Below are 27,238 nucleotides of genomic sequence, written 5' to 3'. Positions count from 1 at the left end.
AAAATGTCTTGCGAGAAAGTTTCCGGCTACAGACCATTGAAGAAGATCAAGTGCTATAACCGCCATATCCAGAGCTTCCCCGGGCACACCACGGCATTAGTCACGGCACCCGGGCTATCCGGCGTACCGGCCCGCAGACTCGGCCGGACTTGTCCTTGGCGCGTTCGGCGAGTTCCCTGCCCTACCCGGGCCGACTTGTCTCTTGGCGCTACATGTCAACACCCTACAAGCTATGCCTCTCGGGTGCTGACGGCAGACATAATCCAGCCCGCGCAGGGACTTACCGGACGTGTACGCTTGTTTTGGACTTGGAAAATTCTGCTCTGCTTGTTTGTTATCTCTCCGAAGAGCCGCTAGGACTCTAACCTACTTTCCCTGTGTCCTATACAAATACCTAATGAAATGAAGGGGTTTCGGATCTCAACTGACCCCTCACTGAGTCCCTATGTAGATCCCGCTGACTTCTTGACTCAGTGAGAAGTACCGTATCCACTCTCGCTTGGCAACACCGGACCGCTCCGACTTTGAAACACTTTAACCGACTTTGGCACTCCGCGGGAATTACCGTGACCGCTCCCACTCTGAGACACCAAACCGCTCCCACTCTGAGACACCAAACCGCTCCCACTCTGAGACACCAAACCGCTCCCACTCTGAGACACCAAACCGCTCTCACTCTGAGACACCTTGATAGTACCGTAGCCGATCTGACGCTGAGACACCCGACCGCTCTCATTCTGCAACGCCTTCGCTGGCCTAGGCTGATGTCACTGGAAATCGGTGTCGGGTCACATGCCGGTAACCGAATTTTGGTGTGGTACTACACCACAAGAGTAAGTGATTGTAAGCGAGAAAACACCGAGTGGCCTGGTGATACGTGGCACTCGGACTGTCTTGTCCTCTACTGACTGCTATCTTGCCTCTAATCTGAGTTTTAACATTAGCACAGGTCATAGCAAATCCCACCCTGCACCCTAGTCTCGTGTATCTCATTCTCAGTTTAAGACATCGACTTATTAATAACCAAAATGTGTGAAAGGCACAATAGTTTTTTAGTATTAATAGCGTGTTTTTTCTACTAAGTTTTTGTTAGTACTAACAACTATAGTTAGAATTTGTACTAATACTATAAGTTTTAGTACTGTAGTAGTAGAAGTGTGTAGTACTAATCAAGATTTTACTACCAATCCGGACTGTAGAACTCAAAATACAACCGAGCTTTCAACCGTTTACTACTTGCATCTATTCACGTCTCCTCGACTCCACTTACCAAAAGCGATGGACGAGAAAGAGATCGAAGACTCTGAGAGCGAAGAGGACCCTGAAGGCGCGGATGCGGACGCCACCCGAGTGTTGGAAAGGAATCCGTTGCATGGCTGCAAGTTAACTATTCTAATTTTTGACTGATTAGCAAACGCCTGACCGAATCGCAAATTCCCGGTCAACCACCTGACCAAATTGCAAATTCCCCGTGAATTTTCCGAAAATATATTTACACACTTTGCCAATCATTCACAAATGCTACAGCTGGTATCGTCGGCGCGGAATCACCTGCTGCGAGCGGGGGCCTTCCGCGCTGCTGTGGCTGCTGTGGGCCCTGCAGCCTCTGGCCTGGCTGTGGGTAGCGCCCCCTTTCAGCGTTGCTACCAGGTACATCGCTTCTTCTCTTCGTTCACGACAGGTCATGACGCACCCCGGAAAACCATCACTGTGTCCAATCCCGTGGCGTGGCAGGAGGCGGTTGTTATGTAGTAATGCACACACGACGGTAAATTGAGGAATGACATTAAGTTTTAACTGTCGCTAGCAATACCCTGTTGTAGCTACGTTCGCTAAACTAATGACAAAAACTTATTCTCAACTATCATTTGTCGAATTATCAATTGACGTGGTACCAATTGACAATTTACATATGAAGAAAATTCGTTGTGGAGAGCTTGGAGCGAACCGAGACAAGCGTGAGTTGGAAGAGCTGGGTTTCGTGTGGAATTTTATTGAGTCAGAGTGGAGTGAGCGTATCATGCCAGCCTTAGAGACTTTCCATCGCCAGAAGGGCCATTGCCGAATGCCAACGTCTGTTGTGGTTGCATCTGATGAAAATTGGCCAACACCGGCGTGGGATTTAAGGCTCGGAAGGGTCGTGCACAAGATTCGTGGCCGAGGCTCTTATAGCGCACAAGTTTCACGCGACAACTCGATTGAAGAATTGGGTTTTGTGTGGGATGCTTTTGAGTATGACTGGAGCGAGCGCATCATACCAGCTTTGGAGATTTTTCATGGAATTAGGGGTCATTGCCGGTTTCATTCCGCGTTTGTGGTACCATCGGATGAGAGTTGGCCAACATCGTCTTGGGGTCTAAAGCTCGGAAACGTCATCAGCAGCATCCGTAGCGATGACACTTACAGTGCGCAAGTTTCGCGCGACAAGACTCGATTGGAGGAGTTGGGTTTTGTGTGGGGGATCTCTGAGTATGAGTGGAGCGAGCGCATTTTGCCCGCGCTGGCGACTTTCCACAAAGTATATGGAGCGATCGAGTTCGACTCGAAGATCGCATTTTCCAAGTGGTACCAGCGTGTCGAGCCGATACTGGATACGTTCGAGCAGCTACACGGCCATCGCAACGTGTCACGCGACTTTGTGGTTCCGTCGATCTCTCCTTGGGAAGAGAAGGATTGGGGCGTCCAGTTGGGAAAAACTAGAGCTGAGAGAGTCTCGCCGAGAGAGGTAGCTGGCCATAGGACGGAATATTTGGTGAATTTGTGTCGGTAGAGAATGTAGTGGATTCGACCCTCGCATTTCCCTATCCGGTGGGGAAGAATTCAGAGGATGGAGCCACGAACGTTGGTGATATTACGCTTTAACTTTCTCGAAGGTAGAAACGGATAATAAAACACCGTGGCGACAACGACTCACAAAAATTGAAACGTCAAAGACAGCGTTGGCGCCACTACGTAGGGCAGACAAGCCACTAGTATTTAGACCAGCATGGAATCGCACCGAGTACCTACATAGCGAAAGTGGGTCGATCTTGCTCTGTTCTGTATATCCCTGCATCGGTTTCTCACGCGCCGCGGTTTCGGTGGTCGACAGTTGAACTTGACCATCACTCCCTCCTCTTCCCCGCACTACCGTCTCAACTGCAGAGCGATGGGCCGCAACGCCAAGCGCCGAGCTGCGTCCAGGCGCGCGGAGACGAGGAAGAAGAAGCCGCGTGCGCGTCCTGCCCGCCGCGCGGACGCCGCGTCGCTGCCGGACCTGGTGGCGCTGCTGCACCTGCAGCTGGTGCCGTTCCTGGCGCCGCGCGACCTGTGGCGGCTGCTGCGCGGGCTGTCGCGCCTCCTGTCGCCGGAGCTGCGCGAGTCGCTGGCCTCCGCGGGCCTCCGCAGCCTCTACGAGCGCCAGAGCGCGCACTTCGGCCAGCGCTGCAGCGCCGACTGGCACCAGCTGCTGCCCGCGGAGGCCGAGGGCGGCGAGGGCCCGTGCGTCAGCTGCCGCCCCGACGCGCCCAAGGACCTGCCGCTGCCCCGGGCGCGCAACGCCCGCGAGCACCTGCTGGAGGCCGCGTGCCTGGCCGCCGAGGGCTTTGGCGCCGCGTGCGACGGCGTGCTGCAGATGCACTTCGGCCAGTTCGCGTCGCCGCGTCTGGGCTCCATGCAGCCCGTGGTCTTCTCGCTGGCGGCGGCGCTCGAGCTGCAGCAGCAGCAGCAGCAACAGAAGGACAGAAGCTGCCGCAGACCCAACGTCCGCACATCGAAGCAGGAGGTGAAGGAGGATATTGAGGACATTGAGAACATTGAGGACATTGAGGACATTGACACGGACGACGTGGCCCAGCTCACGAGGTTCATGGACGCCGTGCACATGGGCGTGGGCACCCAGTTCTTCAGCAAACGGAAGCAGAACTGCGCGCCGACGAACGCGGTGGAGGCACATTGGCGCAGCATCACGGTGGACACGAAGACAGGAGACGCGACGTGCGGCTACTGCGAGTTCATTGCTGCGCACGCGTCCGCACATCGCTGCGAACGCTGCACACAAGTGTTCGCCCGACTGCTGCAGCAGCACTGCAGTGCGCTGTACCAGCCGCTGAAGAAGTTCATGACCCGACATCTCAAGCACGTGCGCTACATGAAGCCCTGCCGCGGGTGGAACTGCCTGGACGACGACTTCCAGGACGACGAATTGATGGACCTCATTGCAGGGTTCACGCCGGGTGGAGTGCTCTGCGGCGTGTACTTGACCGACCTGCGGATCCCACGCAGCATGGTTCGCGACAGATTGGCGCTGGGCGCGTTCAAGCCCGTCGCTGAACACACGGCAGAGGGCTAATAAGATCAGTTACAGGCAAGAGAGGTGAAGCAGGAGCACAATAGGGAGAGCTGATGATTCCAGAGCCGAGGTATGTTGCGTGAGGGCTGGATGGTTGAAGGTGCCTCATTGCTGGTTGCGTCACTAGCAACAAGATCGCGCTATTAGCTTGCTATTCGTATTCCTTTAAGCACTGCGAGAACGCAATACTCCAGGTGCATTGGTGCAGACCTTGTCCTCGTCGCAGCAGTAGCAGTAGATATAGTTTTTGAGCATTGATGGTGCCCTTCGTTGGAGCAGGGTTAAGTTGAAGCTCTTAGCATGTCACTAAGCGTTCGAATTCTAGAATAGTGACCGTTGAAGCTCGGTTGAAGTGCGTGGCGATCTTCCCTCACTTTTGAATTTGCCTCCAAGCAGCACAAGCGATCGATGCAAGCAGGAGCCACCAGGAAAGCGACGGCCAGAGAGAACGGGTGCTCATTATCGGATATTGTGGCGCTGTTGCCATTGGGTCTCTCGTCGTTCCTCCCGCCGGAGGACGCGTTGAGCCTCCTAGTGCACTGCTCCTCTTCACTGCCGCAAGATGTCCGCGATGCGGTTGCCACCCAAGGTCTCAAAACGTTCTACGACCGAGAGGAAGTACACTTCGGCAAAGGTTGCATGCGCGACTGGCATCGCTTGGTGCCTTCAAAAACGGCAGCTGGTCACCTCGATCGCTGCGGATGCAGTCACAACGCTCAACTGAGCGATCTGCCGCTTCCTCGCCAGCTCAATGCTCGTCATCACCTTTTGGAAGCCATGTGCTTAATTTACAAAGGCATCCAGCCGCACTGCTTCCAGATTCTTCAACTGGATCGGAGCTTTGAACGCAGACAATATGGTGTGCTTCAACCTGTGGGCTTCTCTCTCGCTGCAGCCGAGGGGGAACAGCTGAACTGTGAAGAACAGAGGGCGATCGATGTGAAGGATGTAGCGAAGCTTACGCGTCTGCTGGACAGCCAGGAGACGAACTTTGGCTCGCGGTTCTTCCATTCGTCCGGTCAACGCCGCAGTCCTGCGGGCATACTGGAGGCGCACTGGACAAACATTCACGTAGACTTGGCCACTGACACTACGTTTTGCCACTTCTGCGATGCAAATACGGGCAGCATGGTCGAGGGGCCGTTGAACCCGCAGTTTCGTGAAGCCGAGTATGAGTTCCTCATGCGCCAGCACTGCCGCGACGTGTACCAGCCGCTCAAGAAGTTTATGACGCGCCACTTGCAGCACGTGCGCTATGTGCGTCCTCCGCGCGGATGGAATGAGGCTGGCGACAATTTCCAGGGCAACGAGTGGCTCGATCTCATCGCGGGGTTCACGTCCGCAGGCGTGCTCTGCGGCGTGTACCTGACGGACGTCCGCATCCCGCGTGCCTGGATCTCCGACCGCCTCGCCCCCGGCGCGTACCCGTTCGACGAGAGTGCAATCGACCTCACCCGCCTGCGTATCGCGTACGAGTAGCAGTGGATTTCAAGGCGCTGCTCGATGTCCACGTGGCCAATTGACATCTGCGCTGGTGGTGTGCTTGTCGTCATTGCGGGGCTGGATCTTGCGATGACGTTCCTACGAAGTTGATGTAGCCATGTTAAAAAAATACAGCTCAGCTTGCCATCTGAGACCGACACGGAAGTGTACATAGCTCTTGGCAGGGTGACGTCACGGGCTCCAAGTCCTCATTCAAATGTGCAGCCGTTTCTCGCAGTAACGCTGGGCAAGCGCAACATCTTACGAACGGCACCGCCCATGCGATGCCAGCCGCCAAGTTTGACAAGTTGGGACAGTGGATGTCTGTGTGGAGTGGGGCTCTTGTCACCAGTGGCCAGCCCAAACCAAAACCGTCAGATTCAACGCCCCGCATCGTGCACTGTCGAGCTGCTCCTCGTCAGATTCCCCATGTGTTTTCCGTCACATCGCATCGCTGATCTTCTCCCATGCGAAACCACTTGCACGCACTATGCCGCCCAACTTGCACTATGTCCGTTACGGTCTGAGCTAATAGAGTGCGTCTCATTCCGCGACTTGCACGCCATGCTGCACGTCGCCAAGCGCCCGTTGTTCCTGCTGGCCGGCGGCAGCCTCAGTGCCAGCGCCGGCTTCATGTATCTGGGCGACGATGGCAAACCCCTAGCAATAGTCTCCGCACCCGATTCGGGTGCTGTCAATGCCGGTCACTCTAGTCGCACCATTAAACGACACTTGACGCGAAAGCCCCGCGCGCGGACTTTGAAGGCCACGTCGAGACAGGAGCTCGGGCTGCAGCAGAGTTTCGTCCGCGACGTGGCGTGCTGGGTCTCGTCCGCCTCCGTGACCTCCACGCGCCAGGCGTTCACGACACCGTACCCGACCATGGAGGCTGGCAAAGAGGTGCTCGAGTCCGCCGTCAAGAGCAGCCAGGTGTACCAGAATCTCGTCAAGTGGCTGCAACAGCTCTCGCCCGAGACGAGCGGGTGGGACCCCGACCAAGTGCTGGCCAGCTCCAGCTTCGCCATGCTCGTGAACCTGCTGTCCGACACGGAGAACAGCTTCTCGCTGCAGGAGGACCTAGAGGAGGAGCTGTACCGGGCCATGGGCGTCTTGTCCACCAACGCGCAATGCGCCCAGGCCATCGCAGAGCGAGCCACTCGCTACGGGAAGCAGGCGCTGCTCAATTTGGCCGAGGTGCACGACGACGACCCCAGGGTGGGGGACGCCCTGCATCGACTGGTAGCGCTCGACAGCAACGACTGCCACTTCGGACCGGCGAACCTCGCATCTCTGTTGTCGCTGGCTGTTGCAGATGTACCGGATCAGTACTTAGAGTTCGCTCTGTGGGGGTTGACGAAGGCAGCGACGCCCGAAGCGGTCAGCCGACGCTACAAGTTGCGAAGGGTGATTTTCGGCGACGACAGCACGGCCAAGACCCGACGCAAACTCATCGCCAACGACAAGTTGTGGGATGCATTGATTGAAATCGTAGAGGAACGGTCTGAACTGGTGCAGGTGCAAGCGGCGCGGCTTATCAACGAGCTCAGCAACGATGCTGCTGTGGCGCAGAGCATGCGACGTCACGGACAAAGTGCCAAGATGCTGGTAGAGTGGATGAGCTCGTCGAGTGACGACCTCGCCTGTGCTTCGTTTGAAATTGTTTGCAAGTTGGCGGGTGTCGATCACGACCTACAACGCCAGCTTGTTCAAGCGGGGGCCCTCGACACCCTGCGATCTCGCGTTCTTGAAGACTCCGATCGTCACGTGACGGCAAAACTTCTGGAGGCCATTCGTTGTCTTGCTGTTCCTACTACTGCGGACGCGCCGTTTGTTTTGGACCGAGACGCTCTCTCGTTTGTCAGCGACTCCGAAGACGGTGAGCCTCTTTATGACGACGACATCGAGAACATCAACATCGTGCTCAGACACGGATACGTCGACGGGTGGATCGAGCTATTCACTGCCTTCTTGAAAAGCAGCGACGAAGGCATCCGAGACGAAGCTGCACTTTGCCTGGAGCAGATCGCGACCTGCGGTAGCTTTAAGGACCAAGTCGTACAGGAATGGTTGATCGCCATCTTGGATTCGGTGCTGGACAAGGTCCCTCCAGAGGTTGCGAAAGGAGCGTGCAGCGTGCGCGAGGCTCGATCACGGACTTTGCCCATTCAAGGCCTCAAGACGGACACGTCGTCATATGAAGCATCGCACGCTAAGGCGCTGCGCGCGCTAGCATTCGTGATGGAGCGGAAAGAGTGCCAAGAGGAACTCATTCGCCGTGGCGGCATCCCAATCCTCAAGCTCCTACTGGACTCCGAAAACGGGGTTGTTCAACGCGAGACTGCACGAGTGCTAGCCAACTTGTTCGCGTGTGACGACATGACCGAAGCGCTGCAGAACTTCGCGATGAATGACTGCCAACTGGAAGCAGCTCTTGAAAAATGGACCCAGTCGGATGATATTAGACTGGAAGCCATGGCTCACCGAGCTCGTTCAAATCGACGGTATCAGAACTCACTCCAAAGAGGAACAGACAAGCACAACGAGGTGAAGTATCTGGACGGTATTCATCCGCTTCATCTGTCCGGCAGCACCAGCGCTCAGCAGAGCGACTACGATGTTGACATCGTCTTTGTGCACGGTTTGCTGGGCTGTCCATTCAGCACGTGGAGCTGCGGTGAAGAGGAAGGCACTGTATGGGCTCAGCAATGGTTGTTGGATGATATGAAGCAGGAGGGCCTCAATCCGAGAGTGCTGTCGGTTGGATACGACTCGCAGTTACTAGCTTCTGGGTCGGTCTGGAAACCAATGTGCTTTGAAGACACGGGAAGCGAGATTTTGATGCAGCTGAACGCAGCTCGTGTTGGCTGCGGCGATCGCCCTGTGGTTTTCGTGACGCACAGTCTCGGCGGTGTTTTGCTCAAGCAAGTTTTGCTGGCGTCGATGAACCCGGAAGCTGAGGATGACGAGGCCTCGCTCATTAACAACGTGAATGGCGTGGTCTTCTTTGGTGTTCCGCACCATGGCAGCCCAGTTGCTCAACGTATCCAAACCTTCAAGCCGCGGCGGATTACCCAACACCCCGTTACCGAGCACTTGCACGGTACGCCGCATTTGGAGATGCTGAACGATTGGTGCTCGGAGGTATTCGAGGAGAAAAACATCCCCTCCTTGAGCGTTGGCGAGAGCTTGCCCTGTCGTCTACCCGTGATCGGTGTGGAAGCCTTGGTGGTGCCTTCGGCATCGGCGAATCCTGGATTTGGCGAGTTCGTCCCGATTTCGGATGCGACCCACGTGGATGTGTGCAAGCCAGCGTCCACCGAAGACTTGCGCTACAAGCTGGTGCGCAAATTCATCTCCAAGAATGCGACTTCAAGCGCCACGCAGCAATCGACCGCAGCTTAAGACATTCAATCTTCATTTAATATTTATACAGTAGAGATTTAGAAGTTGTATCGATTGTTGAACAGTGAGATGTCCCGAGCAGTGTCATCCTATACAAAAGAAAACAATCTTAGCCTCTCAATTCATAAGCAAACGCATTCGCGGCACCATATAGCGTTCCAACCTCAACGTTTTCCAGGTCGTCTCTTGCTCCGAGGGAGGCTAAGTGTTGATACACATGTGGATGAAGATGCTTGGCGGCTTTGTGAGCTGGGCTCTCCTTTAGCACGCTTTCCTCGTGGAATTTCATGTCTGGAAACGTCTCCGAGAGAAACTCGACGCATTTGTAAGATCCGTGAGCAGAGGCGACATGCAAAACCGAGAACCCCTGGAACAGTGTAATTAGCATTGACATCGAACTTGCGCTGTAACAAAAACCTACGTTCTTCGCTTTCTTCCAGAAGTCTGCTTGCTTGGAGTCGTGAAGAACCCGAAGTACCTCAACATTGTCAACGGATGCGGCTAGATGTAGCGGGGTGTATCCTAAACGTGAATCCTTCTCGTTCATGCTCACGCCAAGATTTAGCAGTGCTTCCATGACATTGACATGGTTGTAAGCGGCTGCTACATGCACAGTCGACCACCCCTGGGTGACGATACACCACCAAGTGAGTCGCAACGTTGTGATTCAAATAAACCGAATCGACGCATTGATACCTTAGCGTTCTCGATGCGTGGGTCACCCTTGATTTGACACAGAATGCTCACGACCTTAGCTCGACCGAACGTCGCAGCCAATGTCATCATGGTCTCGCCCTTCACAATGATAACGTGACTCAAATGAATATGTGGAAAGGATCTCTAGCTGTCAAGACTCGTACCCGAGCATCTTTCCCGTTAACCTGCTGAGGCAGTGAATACGAGATCATGAGTTGTCGAGGTGTATGCCACAGAATTCCTTCCGCTGCAAAACTGCAGGCCTGCTCAAACGCTGCCCAGAATCCAGGCTCTGGGACGTTTCGCCCGAAATGCGTAGCGAAGGATGCCTCAATGAACTGATCCTTGTCACTAGGAGCAAGAATGGATCCCACAAGAATGCGTCGCCTGGCCTCGATCCACTCCCTGTCAGGCTGGGCACTCATGATTCTCGATCTTTCGGTTCTGTCAGTGTTGGCCGCGTGTTTACCACCGCCACCACTATCATTAGCGCCAACGTCGGTGTGAGTTTTTGGAGATCGCTCCTGCTTTCCGTGGCATCGCTATGATTCCCACTATTTTCAGCGAAGCATGTTCCCATGCCAAGCCCGTCTCTGGCAGTGTCGTAGTCCAGGAGCTACGGGGTAGTTTCTCTCATTTCCAACTTCCAACTGAAGGAATCGCCAGTGTTGTCGCTCACGCTCCTTAAGCTGTCGAACAATGACCACTCGAGGTCGCCCCGTTCTGACCCCGCTCCCTCCTCGCGACAAAGGAATAACCACCAAGACCATTTCAGGCCTGGAGTCTCGTCGTGATAGCAACGACGATGAGAACCAGGTGGTCCCGTTCTCCGCTGATGGCGATGACGGTGATGAACCTCACTCCAATGCAAAGCACAGTAACAACAACCGGAGACCCATTTTCGAGAAGAGACCATCACCAGGATCTACAGAAGATAGCGCCAAAGACGGCCGACAACTTGGCAAGCCCGAGAATGCTTGGGATGAAGCAAGTCGAGGGTCCGCCTACTCGTCGGATGACGACTCTGATGAAGATGAAAGCGACGAAGAGGATACCTACAAGTCTCGAAGAGCTAGTGAACGACCTGAGTCTCCTTCCCGACGTAGGCATCTCTCGCAGCAATCCGACGAAGAAGACTCGACCGATGAATCGAATGGCGAGACCGTAAAGGAATCAGCACCTCCTGTGCCTGCGCCAACTCCAGCGGGTGCAGCTTCGAGCGTAGATCTATCTCGGTTATCAAAGTTAGCTGTCTTCCCGGGAACGGAGACACACCTCGTTCAAGGACACATTCTGCGCGTGAAAACTATGCTGAGCTCACAATACCATTACTTCATCAACGGACAGCTTCTTCTCATGGCAGAGAAGCAGATGAAAAACCGCACTTCCAACTATCACCTCTTCGATATGACACGCTCCGTGGCTCTATCATCCAAGCTTTCGAAGAAGAGTGGCAACTACATAGGCAAACTGCGATCAAACTTTTCAAAGAAGAAGTGCGTCCTGGTGGGAAACTTCAGCCGTAAGACAGAACTGGGCGCGATGGTATTCGGCAGCTCCTTCAACTCATCGGAGCCTCGTCGATTGACCACCATCTTGCCTCCACTTTCACGGCGTCAAGAAATCGAGGGTCTGACAGTTGGTGACAGTTCATCTTCCTTCTCGATGCTGATTGATCTCCACCGAAGCTTGACTGACGCTGATATGGCGGTGGCTCACTCTGCACTCGCACCGGAGTCGCTCCAAATCTTCGAGAACAAGGAGCCTGTGTTTGAAAATGGCTTCTACCGACTCAATTTTAACGGCCGCGTCTCCGTTCCATCCGTGAAAAACTTCCAGCTTGTGCGGGCCGGACCTGGAGACGTACCGAACAACGAACGACCCATTTTCCTTCAGTTCGGCAAAGTAGATGACAAGAAGTTCCACTTGGACTTCCGCGCACCGATCACACCGATCCAGGCGTTTGCTACAGCGTTGGCGCAGTTTAACCTTTAGGTAGCTGAGGTGAGCTCCGAGATACTCCTTTTGCTTAATAAACGTGCTTAACTCAAAAGTAAAAAAGAAGTACCCATCCTGGTTGGTGATGCCCGTTCAAGCCTATCCAGCGTTGTAAAAACCATCGATGAGTCGAGGTCTGCAGATGAGCCCTCTGCCCGTCCCGTTAAGCTGAAGGTCGACGCTACCAGCAGCGATACCCTCGCCGTAAAGCAAATTCGAAGGCTTATAACCACTCGGCCTCGCCTGTACGATCGTCCAGCCCGTTGGCAGCCGGACGGACGTGTCGAACGTGCTTCAGGTGACGCACTATGTACTTCTTCAGAGCTGGAAGATCGCCTCGCAGTGCTGGTGGAGGAGCGGGGTTCACGTGCTGGCGCAAAACCTGCATGTCGTAGTGTATGCACTAAGGTCCACGTCGATGCCGTCCCAGTGCTCCTCCACGATGCCGTACGAAACACGCGCTTGGTGCGTCGTATCCGCGAAAAAACTTGAGCCGAATCCTTCCTCGGCAGTGTTCAGTAGTTGCGAGAGCTGCTCCACGTTGTCCGTCTCCTTCGCTTTCTGCCGGAGCCATTTCGCGCGTTTCCCGAGCTTTTGTTGTCGCTCCCGTCGGATAACGCAGAGCGTGAAGTGATCTTCCGACTCGGACTCGAAGAACCCCGACGCTTGCCGAACTGTCCAACAAGAACGGCGATTAGCGTTACACCAACTGGACCAAAAGTTATGTGCACCACATCATTCCCGTGTCCTCGTTATTGCTGGTCATTCCATCGAACCGCTCGCCATGGTGCGTGTGTGCTCTGCTCTCCCTCCTCTTCCTGCTGCTGCTTATCCTCCAACCCCCTCTTTACGACCTCCTGCAGGTGCGCATGCGCGAGCCGCAGCGCTTCCCGCTGGGCACGCGCGTGGCCAACCCGCTGGAGGGCCGCACGGGCGAGATCCAGGCCTACGACGCCGACTCGGGGCTCTACGCGCTCGTCTACAGCGACGGCCACCGCGACGAGCTGCCGGCCGCGCAGGCCGAGAAGTTCGTGATCCGCCAGACGCCAGCGCAGCAGGCGCAGGAGGCGCAGCAGAAGGCGGACGACCCGAACCGCTTCCTGGGCGCCACAGTCACCAAGAGCTCCACCAGCTACGAGGGCCAGACGCTCACGAGCTCGGGCCAGGTGACGCAGTACTTCGCCGACATCAGGCGCTTCCGCGTGCTCTTCTCAGACGGCCTGTACGCGGACATGACGCTGGAGGAGGTCCGGCAGAACGTGCAGGAGGCGGAGAAGAGGGCGGCGGCCCCCGAGGACGCGGCCCAGTCCCCGCCCAAGAAGAAGAGCAAGCACCACCACCACCACAGCCACGAGGAGGAGCAGGAGCGGCCGCTCAACACGCAGAAGTTCGAGAGTCGCAAGACCGCCTACACTATCTGTCGGGAGGTGCTGAGCATCATTCTGAGCCAGAAGAAGGTGAGCAAGCTGTGCACGGAGAAGCAGAAGGTGATCCTGAATAACAAGGACCTGCAGGTGAGGGTGGTGTCTCTGGTTTGGGAGGTATTACTGGGGAATGGAGAAGTAACTGGGTTTGGCGTGGTGTCTTGTTAGCCGAAGCGAGCGTTGGAGGCGTTTGTGGAGGCGGACGGACTGCACGCGCTGGAGAAGATTTTGAGTAATTGGTTCCGAGTCGACAGCACTCGTTCGGGATCCCTGCTCGTTATGAAGGTGCGTTTGGTTGGAGAATGGAATTGCTGTGGTGGTTTGCTGAGGCTGAACGGCTTGCTCGTTATTGCTGGATCGCGCGCAGGTTTTGGCGATTCTGCCTGGGGTGAAGGAAGAGCATCTGAGGAAGACTAATATCGCGCGCACACTGCGAGGTATCGAGAAACTGAGCGTCTCGATGAGCCACATCGACCTTGTGTTTGGTGATCTGGCTCATTGGATTATTAAGAAGTGGGCAAGGACGGCGATGAACCGCACTTTTAATCGATCAGCACGCGACCTGCTTCTTGAGCAACGGGCCCAGATTAGCCGTGCCGCTACTGATGGACAAGTGCATGTTGCCGCCCCATCAGCTATGAAGCAAACCCCGCAACAGAAAGAGACGGCTCGACTGGAGGCCCTGCGAACAGGAACTGATGCAGCTGAAGAAGCAAAGTGTGATCCGGGCGAGGAGGTGGTTGTGTATCTACCGCAGTTCAATTCACTGGGGTCGGAGGACATGCGTCGCCCTGTTCGCCAAACTAAAGTAGTCGAGTCTCTGGCCGAAAGACTTAACCGCGATTACGAAGACTCCTTGAGAAAGCACACGGATGATGACGATGAAGAGAAAAACGATAGCGTGACTCAAGGGCGGATGGTGTTCGGAAAGCCCCAGCTAATGCACTTCAGCCAGCATATTCCTGTCGTTGATCTGTTCGCGACGGCCCGGAGTAAACTAGTCGGGAAGAGCACCACTCCCGAAACCGGCGACGACGTAGCTTCGGTAGCGGTTGAAGGAGACGAAAATTCACCACCAAAGCCTTTGCCTCCGCCTAACAAGACAAATGCGCCGAGGAAGTCGATCCTCAAAGTGCGGGATGAAGTGATTACCCCGGCGTCGCAAGTGACTTGGGAGTAACAGATTTTATGGTGGAATTGCTAGCGGTGAAGATATTCTGAAGCCAGTGTTTATTGCTTAAGTAATCGGCAGAAGCACTGCAATGCAGCAAGAAAATGAACCGTTATCAAACTACCTATCTACTCAACAAAGTCGTAGAAGTAGCCGCTGATCCCGTAGCGGATGTAAAACGCCAGACCACAGCATAGCACCTGGAATGCAAGCAGCGCAAGAACGAGGTGGTTTTCCTTCATGGGGCCAAACACGACGAGGAAGAGGTTGATGATGGTGTAGTTTGACCGCGTGGACTCGGGCGTGATGGTGGACGGCTCGAGCAGACCAGTCTTCGCGTTGAACTTGGGCAGCCGGTGACGCGGGCAAGGAACGATCTTGAACAACTGCGGTAGCGAGTACAGGAAGTTGAGGACCTGCGGCAGGAAGAAGAGCAGAAGGGTCTTGCTGAAATGGCCCAGGATGCCGCACACCGCGAAGGTCATCCCGGCGTAGTAGCAGAAGGTGTCGCCGACGAAGACGCGTGACGGGTACCAGTTATGCTTCAGCAGTCCCAGCGTCGTGGCCAGGTACGGCACCATGAACATGAGCGACAGGTAGTGGAAGTTCTCGTTGTCATGGCCCAGCAGGATCTGCCACACATTCTGCACAACCACCGCAGCGCCGATCACGAACGACTGCCCCGCTTCGAGGCCGTTCACGCCGGCGTAGATGTTGATCGCGTTCGTGCAGAATACCGCCATCATGCCCATGTAGAGGTAGTAGAAAAGCCCCAGTTCCGCGATCTCTCCGCCTTCACTGAGCGGCACGATCGGGTTCAGCACCGAGTGCAGCAGCGTGTCCTTCTCGAACAGGAAGCGGACGGGCTTGGGCAGCACGACCGCCGTGAGTCCAGCGTAGTTGATGAGCAGCGGCAGCGACGCCAGCGGCGGGAACAGCAGCTTGTGACGCCAGCGCAGGTCCGACAGGTCGTCCGTGAAGCCCAGCAGGATCATGGACAGGATGCTGACGATGCCCCACGCCATCATGCGCTTCACGTCGGCGTTGTCCACGACCGTGAGCACCGTCACCACCAGCGCCGCGACGTACACGAGTCCCGATACGATTCCGAGCGCCTCCGGACTGCAGACAATGTCAGATGCACAGCGGTTAGTGAGCGGCATTGGTCCCGGCGTCGCGGATGAGATGTCTCGCCCTACATGGGGATATCTCCCGCGGGCGTGCCGCGCTTGCACAGGTCCTTGCCCGAGAGCTTGGCCGGCATGCGGCGGCCCACCGCGGGGATGAGCAGCGCCACGGCCGCGTAGCTCGCGAGGCCGATGGCCGTCAGCTGCAGCAGGTACAGCTTGAGCTCCGCCGGCAGCGGCACCAGCTCGTCCAGCGTCGCCAACATGGTCTCGTCGTACGTGGCAAAAGGCTGAATAGGTTTCGGGTCTCCCTCCAACACGTGGCGGATGAAACTGCACTACGGGATTGATAACCGCATGCATGATGGTAGGATACATAGTTTAAGAGTGATTTTCAGTTAGTGACTCATCTAATGGTACAATGTACCATTATAAATTACCAAAGGGATCGGAATAAATTTCGCTTTGTATAAATACGTCGAACTCCACGACTTACTTCCCTCCCTGGTCACTGCCTCCCGCGCTGCTGCTGCATGGGCTCGTTGACGGCGATAGGCGGCGGCCGCACGGGCGAGGCGTAATCTGCCACGGACTTGGAGGTGCTCGAGGACGTCGGCGAGGACGGGAACATGTCGGCGCCCTCGTGGCGCGGGGACGACGTCGTGCTGGACGTGGGCGGCGACGGCGGCGGCGGGTGGCGGAAGTGGTTGATGGGCGACGTGGAGTAGGGCCGCGACATGGCCGACATGGTGTCGCTCGGGTGGACGCGCAGCTGCGAGGTCTCGTCCGTCTCGACCGAGACGCTGCCGTCCTCGAGGATGTGCACGTCGTTGGACACGATGGTCTTGAGCATGAACTTGCCCTGGCACTCGTTGAACTCGAGCACGACGAACTCGCCGTTGTGGAAGTTCTCGAGCTGCTCGAACTCGCTGATGCGGTACTTGAAGTAGCGCGTGAGGATGACGCGGATGGCCACGCCGTGGGTCACGAGCACGTAGTTCTCCTCGGACGACTTCTCGAACATGCGGTAGAGCGACTCGAGGAAGGACGACACGCGGTCGTACACGTCGGCGGGGGACTCGCCGCTCGGGAAGCGGTAGAAGAAGGAGCCGAAGCGCCGGCGCTGCGCCTTGCACTCGCGGATCTTCATGGGCTCCTGGAAGTTGCCGAAGTCCTGCTCGCGGATGCGCGGCTCCTCGCTCCATGGGATGGACTTGCCCTCGAAGCCCCAGGCCTTGAGGATGCCGCAGAACGTCTCGATCGTGCGCACGTACGGCGACACGATGAACCGCTGCGCCCACACAAGCCACACAGAAAGCAGATCACGTTCTAACCGTTAGTATCCGCGGAATAACCTCAAACTGCCGGACGCCTCAGCCTCACCATGGTCTCGTTGCCCACGATTTTCTTGATGGACTCTCCGGCCGCCACCGCCTGCTCGTAGCCGAGCTCCGTGAGGTGCATGGCGTTGTCGGGCACGCGGCCGTACAGCAGCGGGTCGATGTTGCCCTCGGACTCGCCGTGGCGCACCAGGATGAGCCGCTTGGGGAAGCCCTTCTTCTTCTTGCGGCACAGCAGACACGTGAAGCGCCGCACCACGCCGTGCGCCGCGCCCTCCAGGGGGCACGTGGACACGCGGCGCGCGCCCAGCACGAGGCCGATCGCGGCGCCCGCCAGCGCTGCCGAGGCGACGCTCGCCATCAGCGTCGACGTCGAGCAAACCATGCGGTTTCGGTCCTGAGTGTTGCGTTCTTCCCGCGATTAGCGATGACTTGACTTGCGCCCGTGAGAGCAAATTCGATTGTGGCTCAGCGGCGGCACGGCGGCCTGAATGTTCGCTTTGTGAAGGGGCGGGAGCCAATCAGGCGGCAGGAAAAGTGAGATAGAAACGCTATTCGCGTTTTTGGCCGCAGTGCTACTCCCTGGGCTTACGGGCGGAGAACGATAAGAACATGCCGGGACTGTTAAACAAGAGGGCGGAACGCACTCGGCTACCAATACGAGTCTTGTGTAGATAGCAGCACCGGGTGGTTTGGCACTGTGACGGCGGTGCTGGTTGGAGACTAAAGCATGGTGAGGGGGAGAGGTTCGCGTGGATTGTGCCGGCGCGGCTGATGCCCCCACACTTCAAGGTGGTATCGGATCTTGGTGCTGCAAGTTGCACGGAGATGCTCGACTGCAAATCGGAGAAGTTATTACCGACACTTGTTTGCTGTTGAAGCGAGTCGGTCAGTGTAGAATTTGCACTCCAGACGTCCTGAAATCCATGGCGGCAGCCGATGGTCTGTGGTTCAGTCGTCAAATGAGTTTTATAAAACGCTAGCACGCGGAGCAGAGCACAATTCGGAGACCCTCGTGGATATAACTGTATTAACGTGCTGAACTCGCTCGCGCACACGTCGGACGCTCCCACGTCCGATTGTACCAAACGATGTCGATCCAGGCGTATCACCCGGCGCTGCCGTACTCTATGGCGAATACGCACAACGGCGCGACGCAGTGACGTGCTTGTTGTGAGTGAGAGCTGTGTTCATGTAGCGCATACAACGCGTCCAATTACCGGCGAAGCCGGTGCTAGCAAGATTAAAAAGCCCCGAGGCTCTTTACCTGGAGTGTTGGATTTCTAGCCCGAGGTCCATGTCCTTATCCCCAGGTTGAAGGCCCAATTGCGTGTGCGGTACTCGCAAGATCGAGCTCCCACTATCGAGTGTCGTTTGGCAAGGCAAGTGGCATCATGGACTCAAGGACAGTAGGTCCATGTCGCGCTTGACTCGGCCAAGTCCGCGTGAGGCAGGCCCCATTCGCACTACGGCCGCCGCTGCGCCCTGCCATCCAGTGATGCCGCGGTGGTGGATAGCGTCACAATCGTCGCCAATCCTCCCTCGTGAAAAAAAATGTGAGGCGACTGGGCAGGCGACACCACCGGACGATGGCATCGCGTGTTTCTGCTGAGATTGCGGCCAGTGGCAATCCGGGGCCGCTCGTTTGGCGACTGCTCCGTGTTGACTCGCATGGGCTTACCCGCCTCGTTGGCTGCATCGCATTCGCATCGAAAGCTGCACGCCAGCGGCCACGGCCGTGCAATATGACGACGCTATCTTAGCAAGCGACCTGCTCGTGGTCGAAGCAGAAACAGCCGTTTCGACCGACAGGTTTCAATTGACGCGGGGCTCTGGCACGCTGGTAAATGTTGTCGTGGTGCTGCAGGCGGCCCGCAGTAGGCCCCGACACAACAAATGGAGCTCCAAATTGGAGCTGAGCTTCAGTGAAGCCTTCACGTCCTGCGTAGCCCTGGCCAGACCCGTCTGCAGCCGTTGGCGTCGGGCGGGTTCATGCCGATGTTCGCAACGTGCGCCGCTACGAGCAAGGAGTTGCAAGTCGAGGCTTGCATGGGCTACCGCGTGCTCGACCTGGTAAGACGGTGACAGCAGGCACGGGATCGGTCCAGTGGCTATTCGCGCCGCCTATTTCGGCCCAGCTCTATTTTTCGACGGACGGACGCCACGTGAAGCCATCTGCTGACGGTCTCCAGTGCAGCATTGCACCGTTCGCTCGCACATCGGCCTCGATGCTGTCCCGGGTGCCTGCCGGGGACCACCTCCCCGACAAACTCGGCGGTCAGGACGTCAAGTCTCCGGTGGCAGTCGTTGCCCATGCAAACGCACTGGGTCGGCGTCACTCCGTGTGCGGTCTTGCTTCGGTCTCCACTGCTGGAGTCTCGTCAACGACCAGGACGGCCGTTGCAGGATATGCTGGTTTCGACGTCAACGGCTCGGCCTCGGACCCACGACTGCGTGAACTGCCTGTCCTGCGCGCGCGGTATGTGGCACGCGAAGTTCGAGTGCTGTCTGGTTCGAGGTGGAGACTCCATCGATTCCAGGAGCGCACCATTGTGCTGCGGACGGGAGAGAAGCCTACGCTCGCGATGTATGCTGCAGATGGAGGGGCTACTGCCTTTGATGTGGACTGTCCTGAAGTGCAACCGGAGACGACGTACGTGCTGGCGCTGGACACGACGTGCGAACTTACAGGTTCATCGGGCATTCAGCTACGGAGCGCAGCAAAGAACTCGGCAGCATTTCGTCTGCGAATTCGCTTTCCAACTACAGCGGATGCGAGTATCTGGTGTTCGATTGTTCGTGAGGCTCTAGCTCATGCGAGATGGAGTCGAGACGTCAGGCCAGTGCAGCAGGAACATGCCCCTCGAGGAAAAAAGATTCGCGTCGTGCAGCATGTTCGCTCGTCGAAGTGCTTCGTGGTCAAGACTCTGGCGCCTTCGGGTCAGCAAGGCGACTGCCATGAACTTCAGATACTCCGACGGCTTTACACGTCGTCGCTCGCTCAAGATGTGGATCTGGTGCGGGGGTATCGAGTTGTCGAGACGCCAGAAGAAATGGTTCTAGTCATGCCGCAACTTCCAGGTACGACGCTGCTGCAGTTTCTACGGCAGCGACGCAGGCGGGATGGCGGTCGAAAACTCAGCGAAGAAGAAGCCTGGCGATTGTTGGAGAAGCTAGTCACTTTGCTACAAGTAGTACACAGATCAGGTGTGGTTCACTGCGATCTGAATCTGGAGAATGTGCTGGTGACGTCGGATATTTCCCAAGCGTGGATCATCGATTTTGGTGGAGCTTATAGTTTGCTGGACGGCAGCACCGCATCAGGCCAAGCGATGACAGGTACGCCCGGGTACGTCGCACCGGAGCGTGTTCAAGATCCGCTGCCCCCACCTACTCCGCAGGCAGATGTGTTCAGCCTTGGTATTTTACTATTCCAAGCACTAACGGGGCAACACCCGTACCTCGATGCAAGCAAACGTCCGTTGCAGTTGTCGGACTCCCTGTCGTTGGACTGGCCTCGAGCTGAAGCCCTCCTAACAGCGCAGGTCGTGCCATTCGAGTTGAAAGAACTTGTTCGCAAGATGCTCGTTGTAGATCCACACGCACGAATCTCCCTGGACAAGCTACTTGAGACTCATAAAAGACAGTAGGAAACACACAAACACTAAGTTATTACTCTTTAACTCCTCTAAAGCAAATTGTTTGTGTTCATATCTTGACAAGGAAGGCCCCATCTTTCTACACGATATCGCTGGCATCAGCTTTCTCCCCAGCGACTTCGGACGTCGTCGACATTTCGACGGATGTGGTTGTGACTGAGCTCGTGACGCCACCACCCTGAGTTGGCACGGTGAACACCTTGCGATAGTCTACTGTTGAGCTACCGGAGCGGAAGAAAAACTCCACCACGTTCATCTTGAATCCGCGATCGAACGGATTCGACATGCCTCCAGGCGAAGTTTTCTTGCCGGCATGGTCGGCCTTTGACCCAGACGCAGGTGGCTGGGTCATATACGCGTATCGTCGCCAGTTCATCTGCTCGTTGATCGTCAGGTTCTTCTCGATGTTGTTGATATGTTGGTTAGTCATCATAGCGAGCGCCGCGAAAGCCATGAGCGACCAAACCAGCACCATGATAACGAGCAAGTGCTTGCTAATAAGCGACGGAATTTCCACCCAGATGTCCATAGCTGACAAACTGTCACTGCTGCCACTTCCATCCGTCTTCACTCGCTCGGCATGGAGGTCGTGCGTAGCATCGGAGAGTACGAGGATAGCCAGCGCAAAGTACACGCCCAGCACGATGCAGTGCAAAATCAAGAAACCGAAAAACAACCTGTGGTTGCTGTACCCGACGCATCGGTTAATCCACGCACAGTGGTGATCATGCCGAGCGATGCAGATCCCACACTGAGCGCAGTGTTTGGAGCGAATCGGCTTCATGACCAAACAGGTGCGGCAAAACTTAGTCATGTCCGGTGTCTCGGCCCGCGTCGCCTTGTCCAGCATTGTCTTGACGTCCTGCTCGTAGGTGGTAATCGTCCCTGGGTCCGTCGGACAGAAGAACGCCAGCTTTGTCCATGCCGCCAAAAACGCCACTTCTATTCCTCCAGCGATGCCAAGGAAGATCGTGTGGCTGTCTGCAAAGTCCTTGTATGACGAGTCGACCCACAGCACAATGTACAGCATCGTGAACAGGCCGACCCAAGCCATCCAAATGCCCATGGCAGTCTCGGGCTGGGCTCTCGTCAGCGTGTGCAGCCCAACGCTCGTCTCGTTCTTCACCTTTTTGCTACGAGCAGCCATGGCCGCCGTCGGGCCTTGCTCCAATTGCTCCAGTGAGACGTCCAAAGCCACGACCACGTTTCGCTTGGAGGGATGCAGGTTTGCCGCGTTCTTGGGTGCAGCCCCGTGGGAATGGCCGCCGTGGCCATGTCCGTGGCCCGGCTGACGGAACGCCGACAGCGACTTGCCCAGCACAATCAGAATCAAGGGCAGCGCGAGCCACCACACCAGCCAGTAGCTCGTCGAGAGGATCGCCAGCAGCAGCGCACCATGCAGCGTCGCCACAACGCCGCGCGTCTTGCGCATGTGCGTGGGCGGGTCCGCCGCCTTCGCCTTGCCCGTGAGCAGGTCCTCCAGCCAGAGCAGGTTGCGCGTCTTGGCGATGTCCAGGCACGTCTTGCCCTCGGCGTCGGCCTCGTTGGCGTCGAAGCCTCTCGTGAGCAGGTACTGCACCATGGGCTTGTACTCGCTCATGCACGCGTAGTGCAGCACGCTGCGTTGCTGCAGCGAGTAGCCGCCGAGCGTCGCCGTCTGGCCCGGCTGGCCCGTCTTGGCCAGCGCAGCGTTGCGCCGCTGCTCCGCCTCCAGCAAGAAGTGCAGCATCCAGAGGTGGCCCTGCGCCGCGGCGTGTTGGGCCGCCGTGTTGCCGCGCGCGTCCTGCGCCAGCAGGTCCACGTCCCCGGAGCGCAGCAGCGTGTCGGCCAGCCGTAAGTTGCCGGCGTGGGCGGCTCTCCTGCAACAATGTACAGCAGCAACATAAGGACACACAGCGTCAAGAACTCGGGAGGCGGCGCGTACATGAGCGGCGTCTCGCCTGCGGCGTTCTTGGCGTCCAGCAGCGTCGACGGCTCGCGGCCCGAGGCCTGCATCTGCTGCATGAGGAAGTGCATGGTGTCGCACGTGTCCTCGACGCCCGCCGCCGCGTAGTGGGCCAGCGAGTTCCCGCGCGCGTCCCGGGCGGCCAGCAGGTCCGCGGGCTGCGGCTGCACGGCCATGGCCATGCCCCAGAGCAGCACCACGAGCGGGAAGTCGCCGTTGGCGGCCGCGTCGAACGCCGTCTGCCCGTCGTAGTCCACGTCCATCGCGGAGGTGCAGCGCGCAGCAAGTCTCCAGTCCTGTAATGCGCAGCTATGTGGAGCTGTGCGCAGCAGGAGGTGCAGGTGCAGGTGCAGCCATGAGACAATGGAACCTTTGGTATCCGATGCTCAGCGTACCCATCTTCTCTATCCTCCGATACTGATATGATAACTGCCGACAAGTAGCCGTATATAGAGGTGAAATTGTGCAATTAGTCTGTCTATTTCGATGTCAGTGTAATGAAAACATTACTCTGTTCTTGGGTCGAATCCATATCTTGAAGGTGGCTAGGTCCCACCCCTAATTCGGATGTGCACCACACTCCAGAATCCACCGACACCAGTGTGGCACACACGAAACTATAAAGAACTGTTCAAAAACAGTGCGAGGGGGCCCTAGACACTTGGCAGCGCCAGGCACTTCGACATCAGCCAAGCCAAGCCAAGCCCAAGCCCGAGCCAAGCCGAGCCGAGCCGCTGACGATGACCGAGCTGACGCAGCGCAAGGTGGGCCCGTCCCCGGCCACGTCGCCGCCGCCCTCCAGCGACGGCAAGGACGCTCGCGCCGTGCGCGTGACCGAGTTCGACACGCGGCCCGTGTGCGCGAACGAGGCGCCGCGGCGCTACGTGCAGCACGGCGAGCAGCTGCTGTCCGCCGGCTCGGGGCGCGCGCCGTCCGCCGCCGGCTGCCTGACGCTGGCCGGGCTCACGCGCGAGCTGCAGGAGATGTTCCTGCCCGCGGGCTACCCCGACAGCGTGAGCGAGGACTACCTGAGCTTCCAGGGCTGGGACACGCTGCAGGCCATGTGCAGCTACCTGCGCGGCGTGCTGGCCACGCAGAGCGTGCTGCAGAGCGTGGGCGTGGGCGACGACAAGGCCACGCCGCTGGCCGCCGCGCTGCAGTGGGTGCTGCGCGATGGCTCGGGCATGATCGGCGGGCTCACCTTCGCCTACCTGGTGGGGCCCAAGTTCGACGTGAACGTCAAACGCTGGCGCCTGTTCGCCGACGTCATCAACGACATGGGACTCACGCTGGACATGGTGGCGCCCTACTTCCCTACGCTCGTCACCGAGGTGCTGTGCGTCTCCAGCGTGTGCAAAGCCATGTGCGGCGTGGCCGCGGGCGCCACGCGCTCGTCGCTCATGACGCACTTCGCCAAGAGGGACAACATGGCCGACTGCGCCGCCAAGGAGGGCTCGCAGGAGACGGCCGTCAAGCTCTTCGGACTCATGTTCGGCATGTACTTCGCCAACGCCGTCAACTCGTCGCCGCGCGCCGTTTGGGTCGCCTTCCTGCTGCTCACGATCATCCACGTGTTCGCCAACTACCACGCCGTGTCGTGCCTCTGTATCCCCACGGTTAACTGCTCGCGCGGGCTGATTCTGGTGCAGAGGTTCCTCTCGTCGGGCAATAAGCCGGGCAAGGAGCTTGTGGCCGACCTCGATGGACGGGTGAGTGTGAGTGAGGTGATCGGAGGGAATCATCTCGAAGTTGACGTGATTACGCGACCTTTTCTAACAATGTTGTTGTTGTTGTTGTTGTTATTCCGTGGGCTCGATGCAGTACTCTGTTCGCAGTGTCAACCAAGAGGAGTCAATTTTTAGAGATCCAGTACTGCCAGTGACGAGCCATTTAGTCATGGGGGCAGAGCTACACCAGGCCGTTCCGACCTCGCGCGACCTCGACCGACTGATGCAACTATACAGGTAGGTTGCTTTCCCGGTGCTATCCCTTTTCGCTTGAAGCACTCCTAATGCCTTTTTGGGTGTTGCTCTATTGATGCAGCGACGAAGCCTACTTGTTGACTGTGGTGGGAGACTGCGTGCACGTCATGTTCCAGGCAGAGGCGAAACCCAAAGACGAACTGCGCGCGTTCTTCCAGGCTGTGCTGGTGCTCCAGGCTCTGGCTTCGGTGCCTCCTACTGCATCACCGCCTCCGTCTTCGAACGGTGGCACCATCACGCATCAGCCACTGCTCGAGTCTACACTTCATAAGATGACGGCCGACTTCCCGCTCTTCCACCAAATGCTGCAGAACAGCGGGTGGCGAACGCACATGTTCCTGTTGAATACTTCAACCTGGCGGATCAAGATCAGCGACCGGACTTGAGGATATCTAGATGCCGCGCAACGGGCTTGCTTCTTTAACTTTTTTTTTCTTTGAGCTCAATACCATGTATGTTGTAACTAACCAATCGCTTTTTCGTGCGGTCCAGTGGTCATGATATGCTGCAATTTGTCGGGCGATGGTACGTTTCATATCTAGGATTAGACAACACAGCGTCCAGTACAGCGTCGTTCGCTGGGCAAATTTGTGGTCGCGAAGAATTCCATTCTTCTTCACTGGGACCCATGACGCGCGGAAGAAAGCGCCTAGCCACTTCAGCTGAGAAGAACGTTGACCAACGTCGAGGGGGAAGGAGAAGGCGCTCTACTACCAAGGCGAAGAAAGCAGGTCGAGAAGCCCTAATTGATTTGCCCAATTTGGTCACGCTTTTTCACTCACACCTCGCGCCGCTGCTGGCCCCGCAAGACGCCAACAACTTGCTGTTAAGGTGTTCACAATCGCTGAAGCAAGACGTTCGCGATGCAATTGCAACAGAAGCCCTGCTGATCTACTACAAAAAGAACAGCGCTCACTTCGGACTCAAATGTCATGGAGATTGGCATCATCTGATACCTCGTTCAGCACAGGGGGCTCGCGGTCGCTGCGCGTGCAACTGGGATAGGATCACTGCGACTGAGGTTGTACCAAGCGAGCTACCACTCCCAAAGATGCTTGACGCGCGTGCACATTTGTTGGGGGCTATGTGTTTGCTATACAAGGGCATTCAGCCCCACTGCTTCAAGGTGCTGCAAATGTTTAGAGGAGGCGGATACTTCGAAGCTGCTACAATGCAGCCGATCGTATTCTCGCTGGTTGAGGGCTTAGAGAAAGAGTGTGGTGTCGGCACGGAAAACACAGTACCAATCGACCCTGAAAACACAACAATGCTGTCAAGATTGCTGGATATCGTGCTGCCCGGCTTCGGTGTGGAATTTTTCAGCGCCAGAAATGCAAGGCGTAGCCCCGCACACGTCTTGGAAGCGCACTGGCGAGGTATTGCAGTCGACCTGGAGACTGGTGCGACTAGCTGCCAGTTCTGCGAACGCAACGCTCAGAGCCCTCTATTTCGCAGAGTTCGAGGCATTCCGATGGAGCAAAACGATGCGCAGCTACGAACTCACTGCTCAGCCGTCTATCAACCGTTAAAGAAGTTCATGCTGCAGCATCTCACGCACGTGCGCTACGTGCGACCTCCCCGTGGGTGGAACTACGAACCCAGTCGCGGGCACGAGCTGCTGGACCTTATTGCGGGTTTTACTTCTGCCGGTGTGCTCTGCGGTGTCTACGTGACGGACAGTGGAGTGCCTTCCGGTTGGATCAGAAGTCGCTTAGCGCCTGGGCATTTCGGGTACCCACGATCAGTGCAGGAGACATGAGAAAACCGGAACCATCGTCGCTGGTTGAACGAGTTTCCATACTACATGAAAGCTGTCGATTTTAAAAGCGCAGAGCTACATGTAACAACCCCACTGCAGCAACCTACACGCTTCGTTTTCGCTGTCGTACTACTTGTGGCATACTATTTCGGCAGCACTTGGAGACCGGTCGCTGCGATCTCTTCATGGAATCGGAATCTTCGTCAGTGCCAGACCTCTGCCTGCTGGTTAAGCAGCACGACGTAGCTCGGCTCCGCCACGTGCTGGAAGCCCACCCCACTCTAATCAGGCAGAATCGATGGGTAACGAGCGTTTTCGCAGAGGCTTTCGCTGGAAAGTATGCGCTGACCGCTTGCTTCTAGTCCGGCGTGACGGGGCTGCACCGAGCTGTATCAGAAGGTGACGTCGAGATCGTGCAACTTCTACTAGCTTACGGGGCCGATGTCAACCAGCGAAGCACCTGGGTAAATGAACCACCATCGTCGTCGTGCCCTACAGTAATTGACAAGATTTGCGAGTTTTGCTAGGGATGGTACGCACCGCTGCACTTGGCGTGCAAGACTGGCTCGGAGGAAATGATCTGGCTGCTGCTAAACCACGGAGCCAACTGGAATCTAGCCGACAAGGTAGGCAGAAGGTCGATGGACCCCTCGTTAGTTCCCCCACCTCATGGAATCTCTGGATGTCAGGCCAAGAAGACCCCACTTCAGTGGGCGGTGCGAGCCGGCAAAGCCTCCGTCGCCTACCGCATCGATCAACAGCTGCACGCCAAGGCCAAGCTGGCGCTGCAACAAGCGCGCGAGCAGCAACAACAAAACACTACCAACTCCTCGTTAACATTCGCAAAACTTTGCGGATAAATAATAGTTTAGCTCCCTACAATTCCTGCTCCTACAACAACAAATGGAGGCGGCGACGCAAGA

At 56.9% G+C, this 27,238-nt stretch overlaps 12 protein-coding genes across 12 annotated transcripts; 7 read left to right on the top strand and 5 right to left on the bottom strand.

Annotated features, from left to right (window-relative positions):
* Positions 1–3,148: 3,148 nt before the first annotated feature.
* IUM83_06061 (uncharacterized protein) lies at positions 3,149–4,330 on the top strand (the record flags this gene model as incomplete). Its single annotated transcript, XM_067930240.1, has 1 exon — positions 3,149–4,330. The coding sequence occupies one exon, from the start codon at positions 3,149–3,151 to the stop codon at positions 4,328–4,330; it is 1,182 nt and encodes a 393-aa protein (XP_067782753.1).
* Positions 4,331–4,738: 408 nt separating this feature from the next.
* IUM83_06060 (uncharacterized protein) lies at positions 4,739–5,809 on the top strand (the record flags this gene model as incomplete). Its single annotated transcript, XM_067930239.1, has 1 exon — positions 4,739–5,809. The coding sequence occupies one exon, from the start codon at positions 4,739–4,741 to the stop codon at positions 5,807–5,809; it is 1,071 nt and encodes a 356-aa protein (XP_067782707.1).
* A 567-nt stretch (positions 5,810–6,376) lies between these two features.
* IUM83_06059 (SERAC1 protein) lies at positions 6,377–9,214 on the top strand (the record flags this gene model as incomplete). The annotated part of the gene is made up of 1 exon (XM_067930238.1): positions 6,377–9,214. One exon carries the CDS (start codon positions 6,377–6,379, stop codon positions 9,212–9,214), a length of 2,838 nt encoding a protein of 945 aa, XP_067782624.1.
* Positions 9,215–9,252: 38 nt separating this feature from the next.
* IUM83_06058 (Ankyrin repeat, PH and SEC7 domain containing protein secG-like) lies at positions 9,253–10,335 on the bottom strand (the record flags this gene model as incomplete). Its single annotated transcript, XM_067930237.1, has 5 exons — positions 9,253–9,303; positions 9,378–9,581; positions 9,636–9,839; positions 9,911–10,009; positions 10,075–10,335. The coding sequence occupies 5 exons, from the start codon at positions 10,333–10,335 to the stop codon at positions 9,253–9,255; spliced, it is 819 nt and encodes a 272-aa protein (XP_067782805.1).
* Positions 10,336–10,609: 274 nt separating this feature from the next.
* On the top strand, positions 10,610–11,905 carry IUM83_06057 (Tubby-related protein 2; the record flags this gene model as incomplete). Its single annotated transcript, XM_067930236.1, has 1 exon — positions 10,610–11,905. One exon carries the CDS (start codon positions 10,610–10,612, stop codon positions 11,903–11,905), a length of 1,296 nt encoding a protein of 431 aa, XP_067782862.1.
* Positions 11,906–12,271: 366 nt separating this feature from the next.
* On the bottom strand, positions 12,272–12,694 carry IUM83_06056 (uncharacterized protein; the record flags this gene model as incomplete). Its single annotated transcript, XM_067930235.1, has 2 exons — positions 12,272–12,582; positions 12,685–12,694. 2 exons carry the CDS (start codon positions 12,692–12,694, stop codon positions 12,272–12,274), a joined length of 321 nt encoding a protein of 106 aa, XP_067782863.1.
* Positions 12,693–14,512, top strand: IUM83_06055 (NADH dehydrogenase 1 beta subcomplex subunit 7; the record flags this gene model as incomplete). Its single annotated transcript, XM_067930234.1, has 4 exons — positions 12,693–12,695; positions 12,772–13,422; positions 13,501–13,617; positions 13,700–14,512. The coding sequence occupies 4 exons, from the start codon at positions 12,693–12,695 to the stop codon at positions 14,510–14,512; spliced, it is 1,584 nt and encodes a 527-aa protein (XP_067782629.1).
* Positions 14,513–14,631: 119 nt separating this feature from the next.
* IUM83_06054 (UDP-N-acetylglucosamine-dolichyl-phosphate N-acetylglucosaminephosphotransferase) lies at positions 14,632–15,896 on the bottom strand (the record flags this gene model as incomplete). The annotated part of the gene is made up of 2 exons (XM_067930233.1): positions 14,632–15,625; positions 15,703–15,896. The coding sequence occupies 2 exons, from the start codon at positions 15,894–15,896 to the stop codon at positions 14,632–14,634; spliced, it is 1,188 nt and encodes a 395-aa protein (XP_067782806.1).
* A 242-nt stretch (positions 15,897–16,138) lies between these two features.
* On the bottom strand, positions 16,139–17,355 carry IUM83_06053 (Phosphoglycerate/bisphosphoglycerate mutase; the record flags this gene model as incomplete). Its single annotated transcript, XM_067930232.1, has 2 exons — positions 16,139–16,921; positions 17,014–17,355. The coding sequence occupies 2 exons, from the start codon at positions 17,353–17,355 to the stop codon at positions 16,139–16,141; spliced, it is 1,125 nt and encodes a 374-aa protein (XP_067782861.1).
* A 3,353-nt stretch (positions 17,356–20,708) lies between these two features.
* On the bottom strand, positions 20,709–22,837 carry IUM83_06052 (putative palmitoyltransferase; the record flags this gene model as incomplete). The annotated part of the gene is made up of 2 exons (XM_067930231.1): positions 20,709–22,488; positions 22,554–22,837. The coding sequence occupies 2 exons, from the start codon at positions 22,835–22,837 to the stop codon at positions 20,709–20,711; spliced, it is 2,064 nt and encodes a 687-aa protein (XP_067782627.1).
* Positions 22,838–23,314: 477 nt separating this feature from the next.
* IUM83_06051 (uncharacterized protein) lies at positions 23,315–24,942 on the top strand (the record flags this gene model as incomplete). The annotated part of the gene is made up of 3 exons (XM_067930230.1): positions 23,315–24,283; positions 24,396–24,538; positions 24,618–24,942. 3 exons carry the CDS (start codon positions 23,315–23,317, stop codon positions 24,940–24,942), a joined length of 1,437 nt encoding a protein of 478 aa, XP_067782628.1.
* Positions 24,943–26,890: 1,948 nt separating this feature from the next.
* On the top strand, positions 26,891–27,175 carry IUM83_06050 (Patatin phospholipase domain-containing protein 5; the record flags this gene model as incomplete). Its single annotated transcript, XM_067930229.1, has 2 exons — positions 26,891–26,941; positions 27,005–27,175. 2 exons carry the CDS (start codon positions 26,891–26,893, stop codon positions 27,173–27,175), a joined length of 222 nt encoding a protein of 73 aa, XP_067782825.1.
* Between the last annotated feature and the right edge of the window lie 63 nt (positions 27,176–27,238).

Source organism: Phytophthora cinnamomi (genome assembly GCF_018691715.1).
Source record: "Phytophthora cinnamomi strain GKB4 chromosome Unknown Contig104, whole genome shotgun sequence".
NCBI classification, from domain to species: Eukaryota; Oomycota; class Peronosporomycetes; order Peronosporales; family Peronosporaceae; genus Phytophthora; species Phytophthora cinnamomi.
The sequence above is the reverse complement of the archived record's forward strand: the minus strand, read 5'-3'. Positions and strand labels throughout refer to the sequence as shown.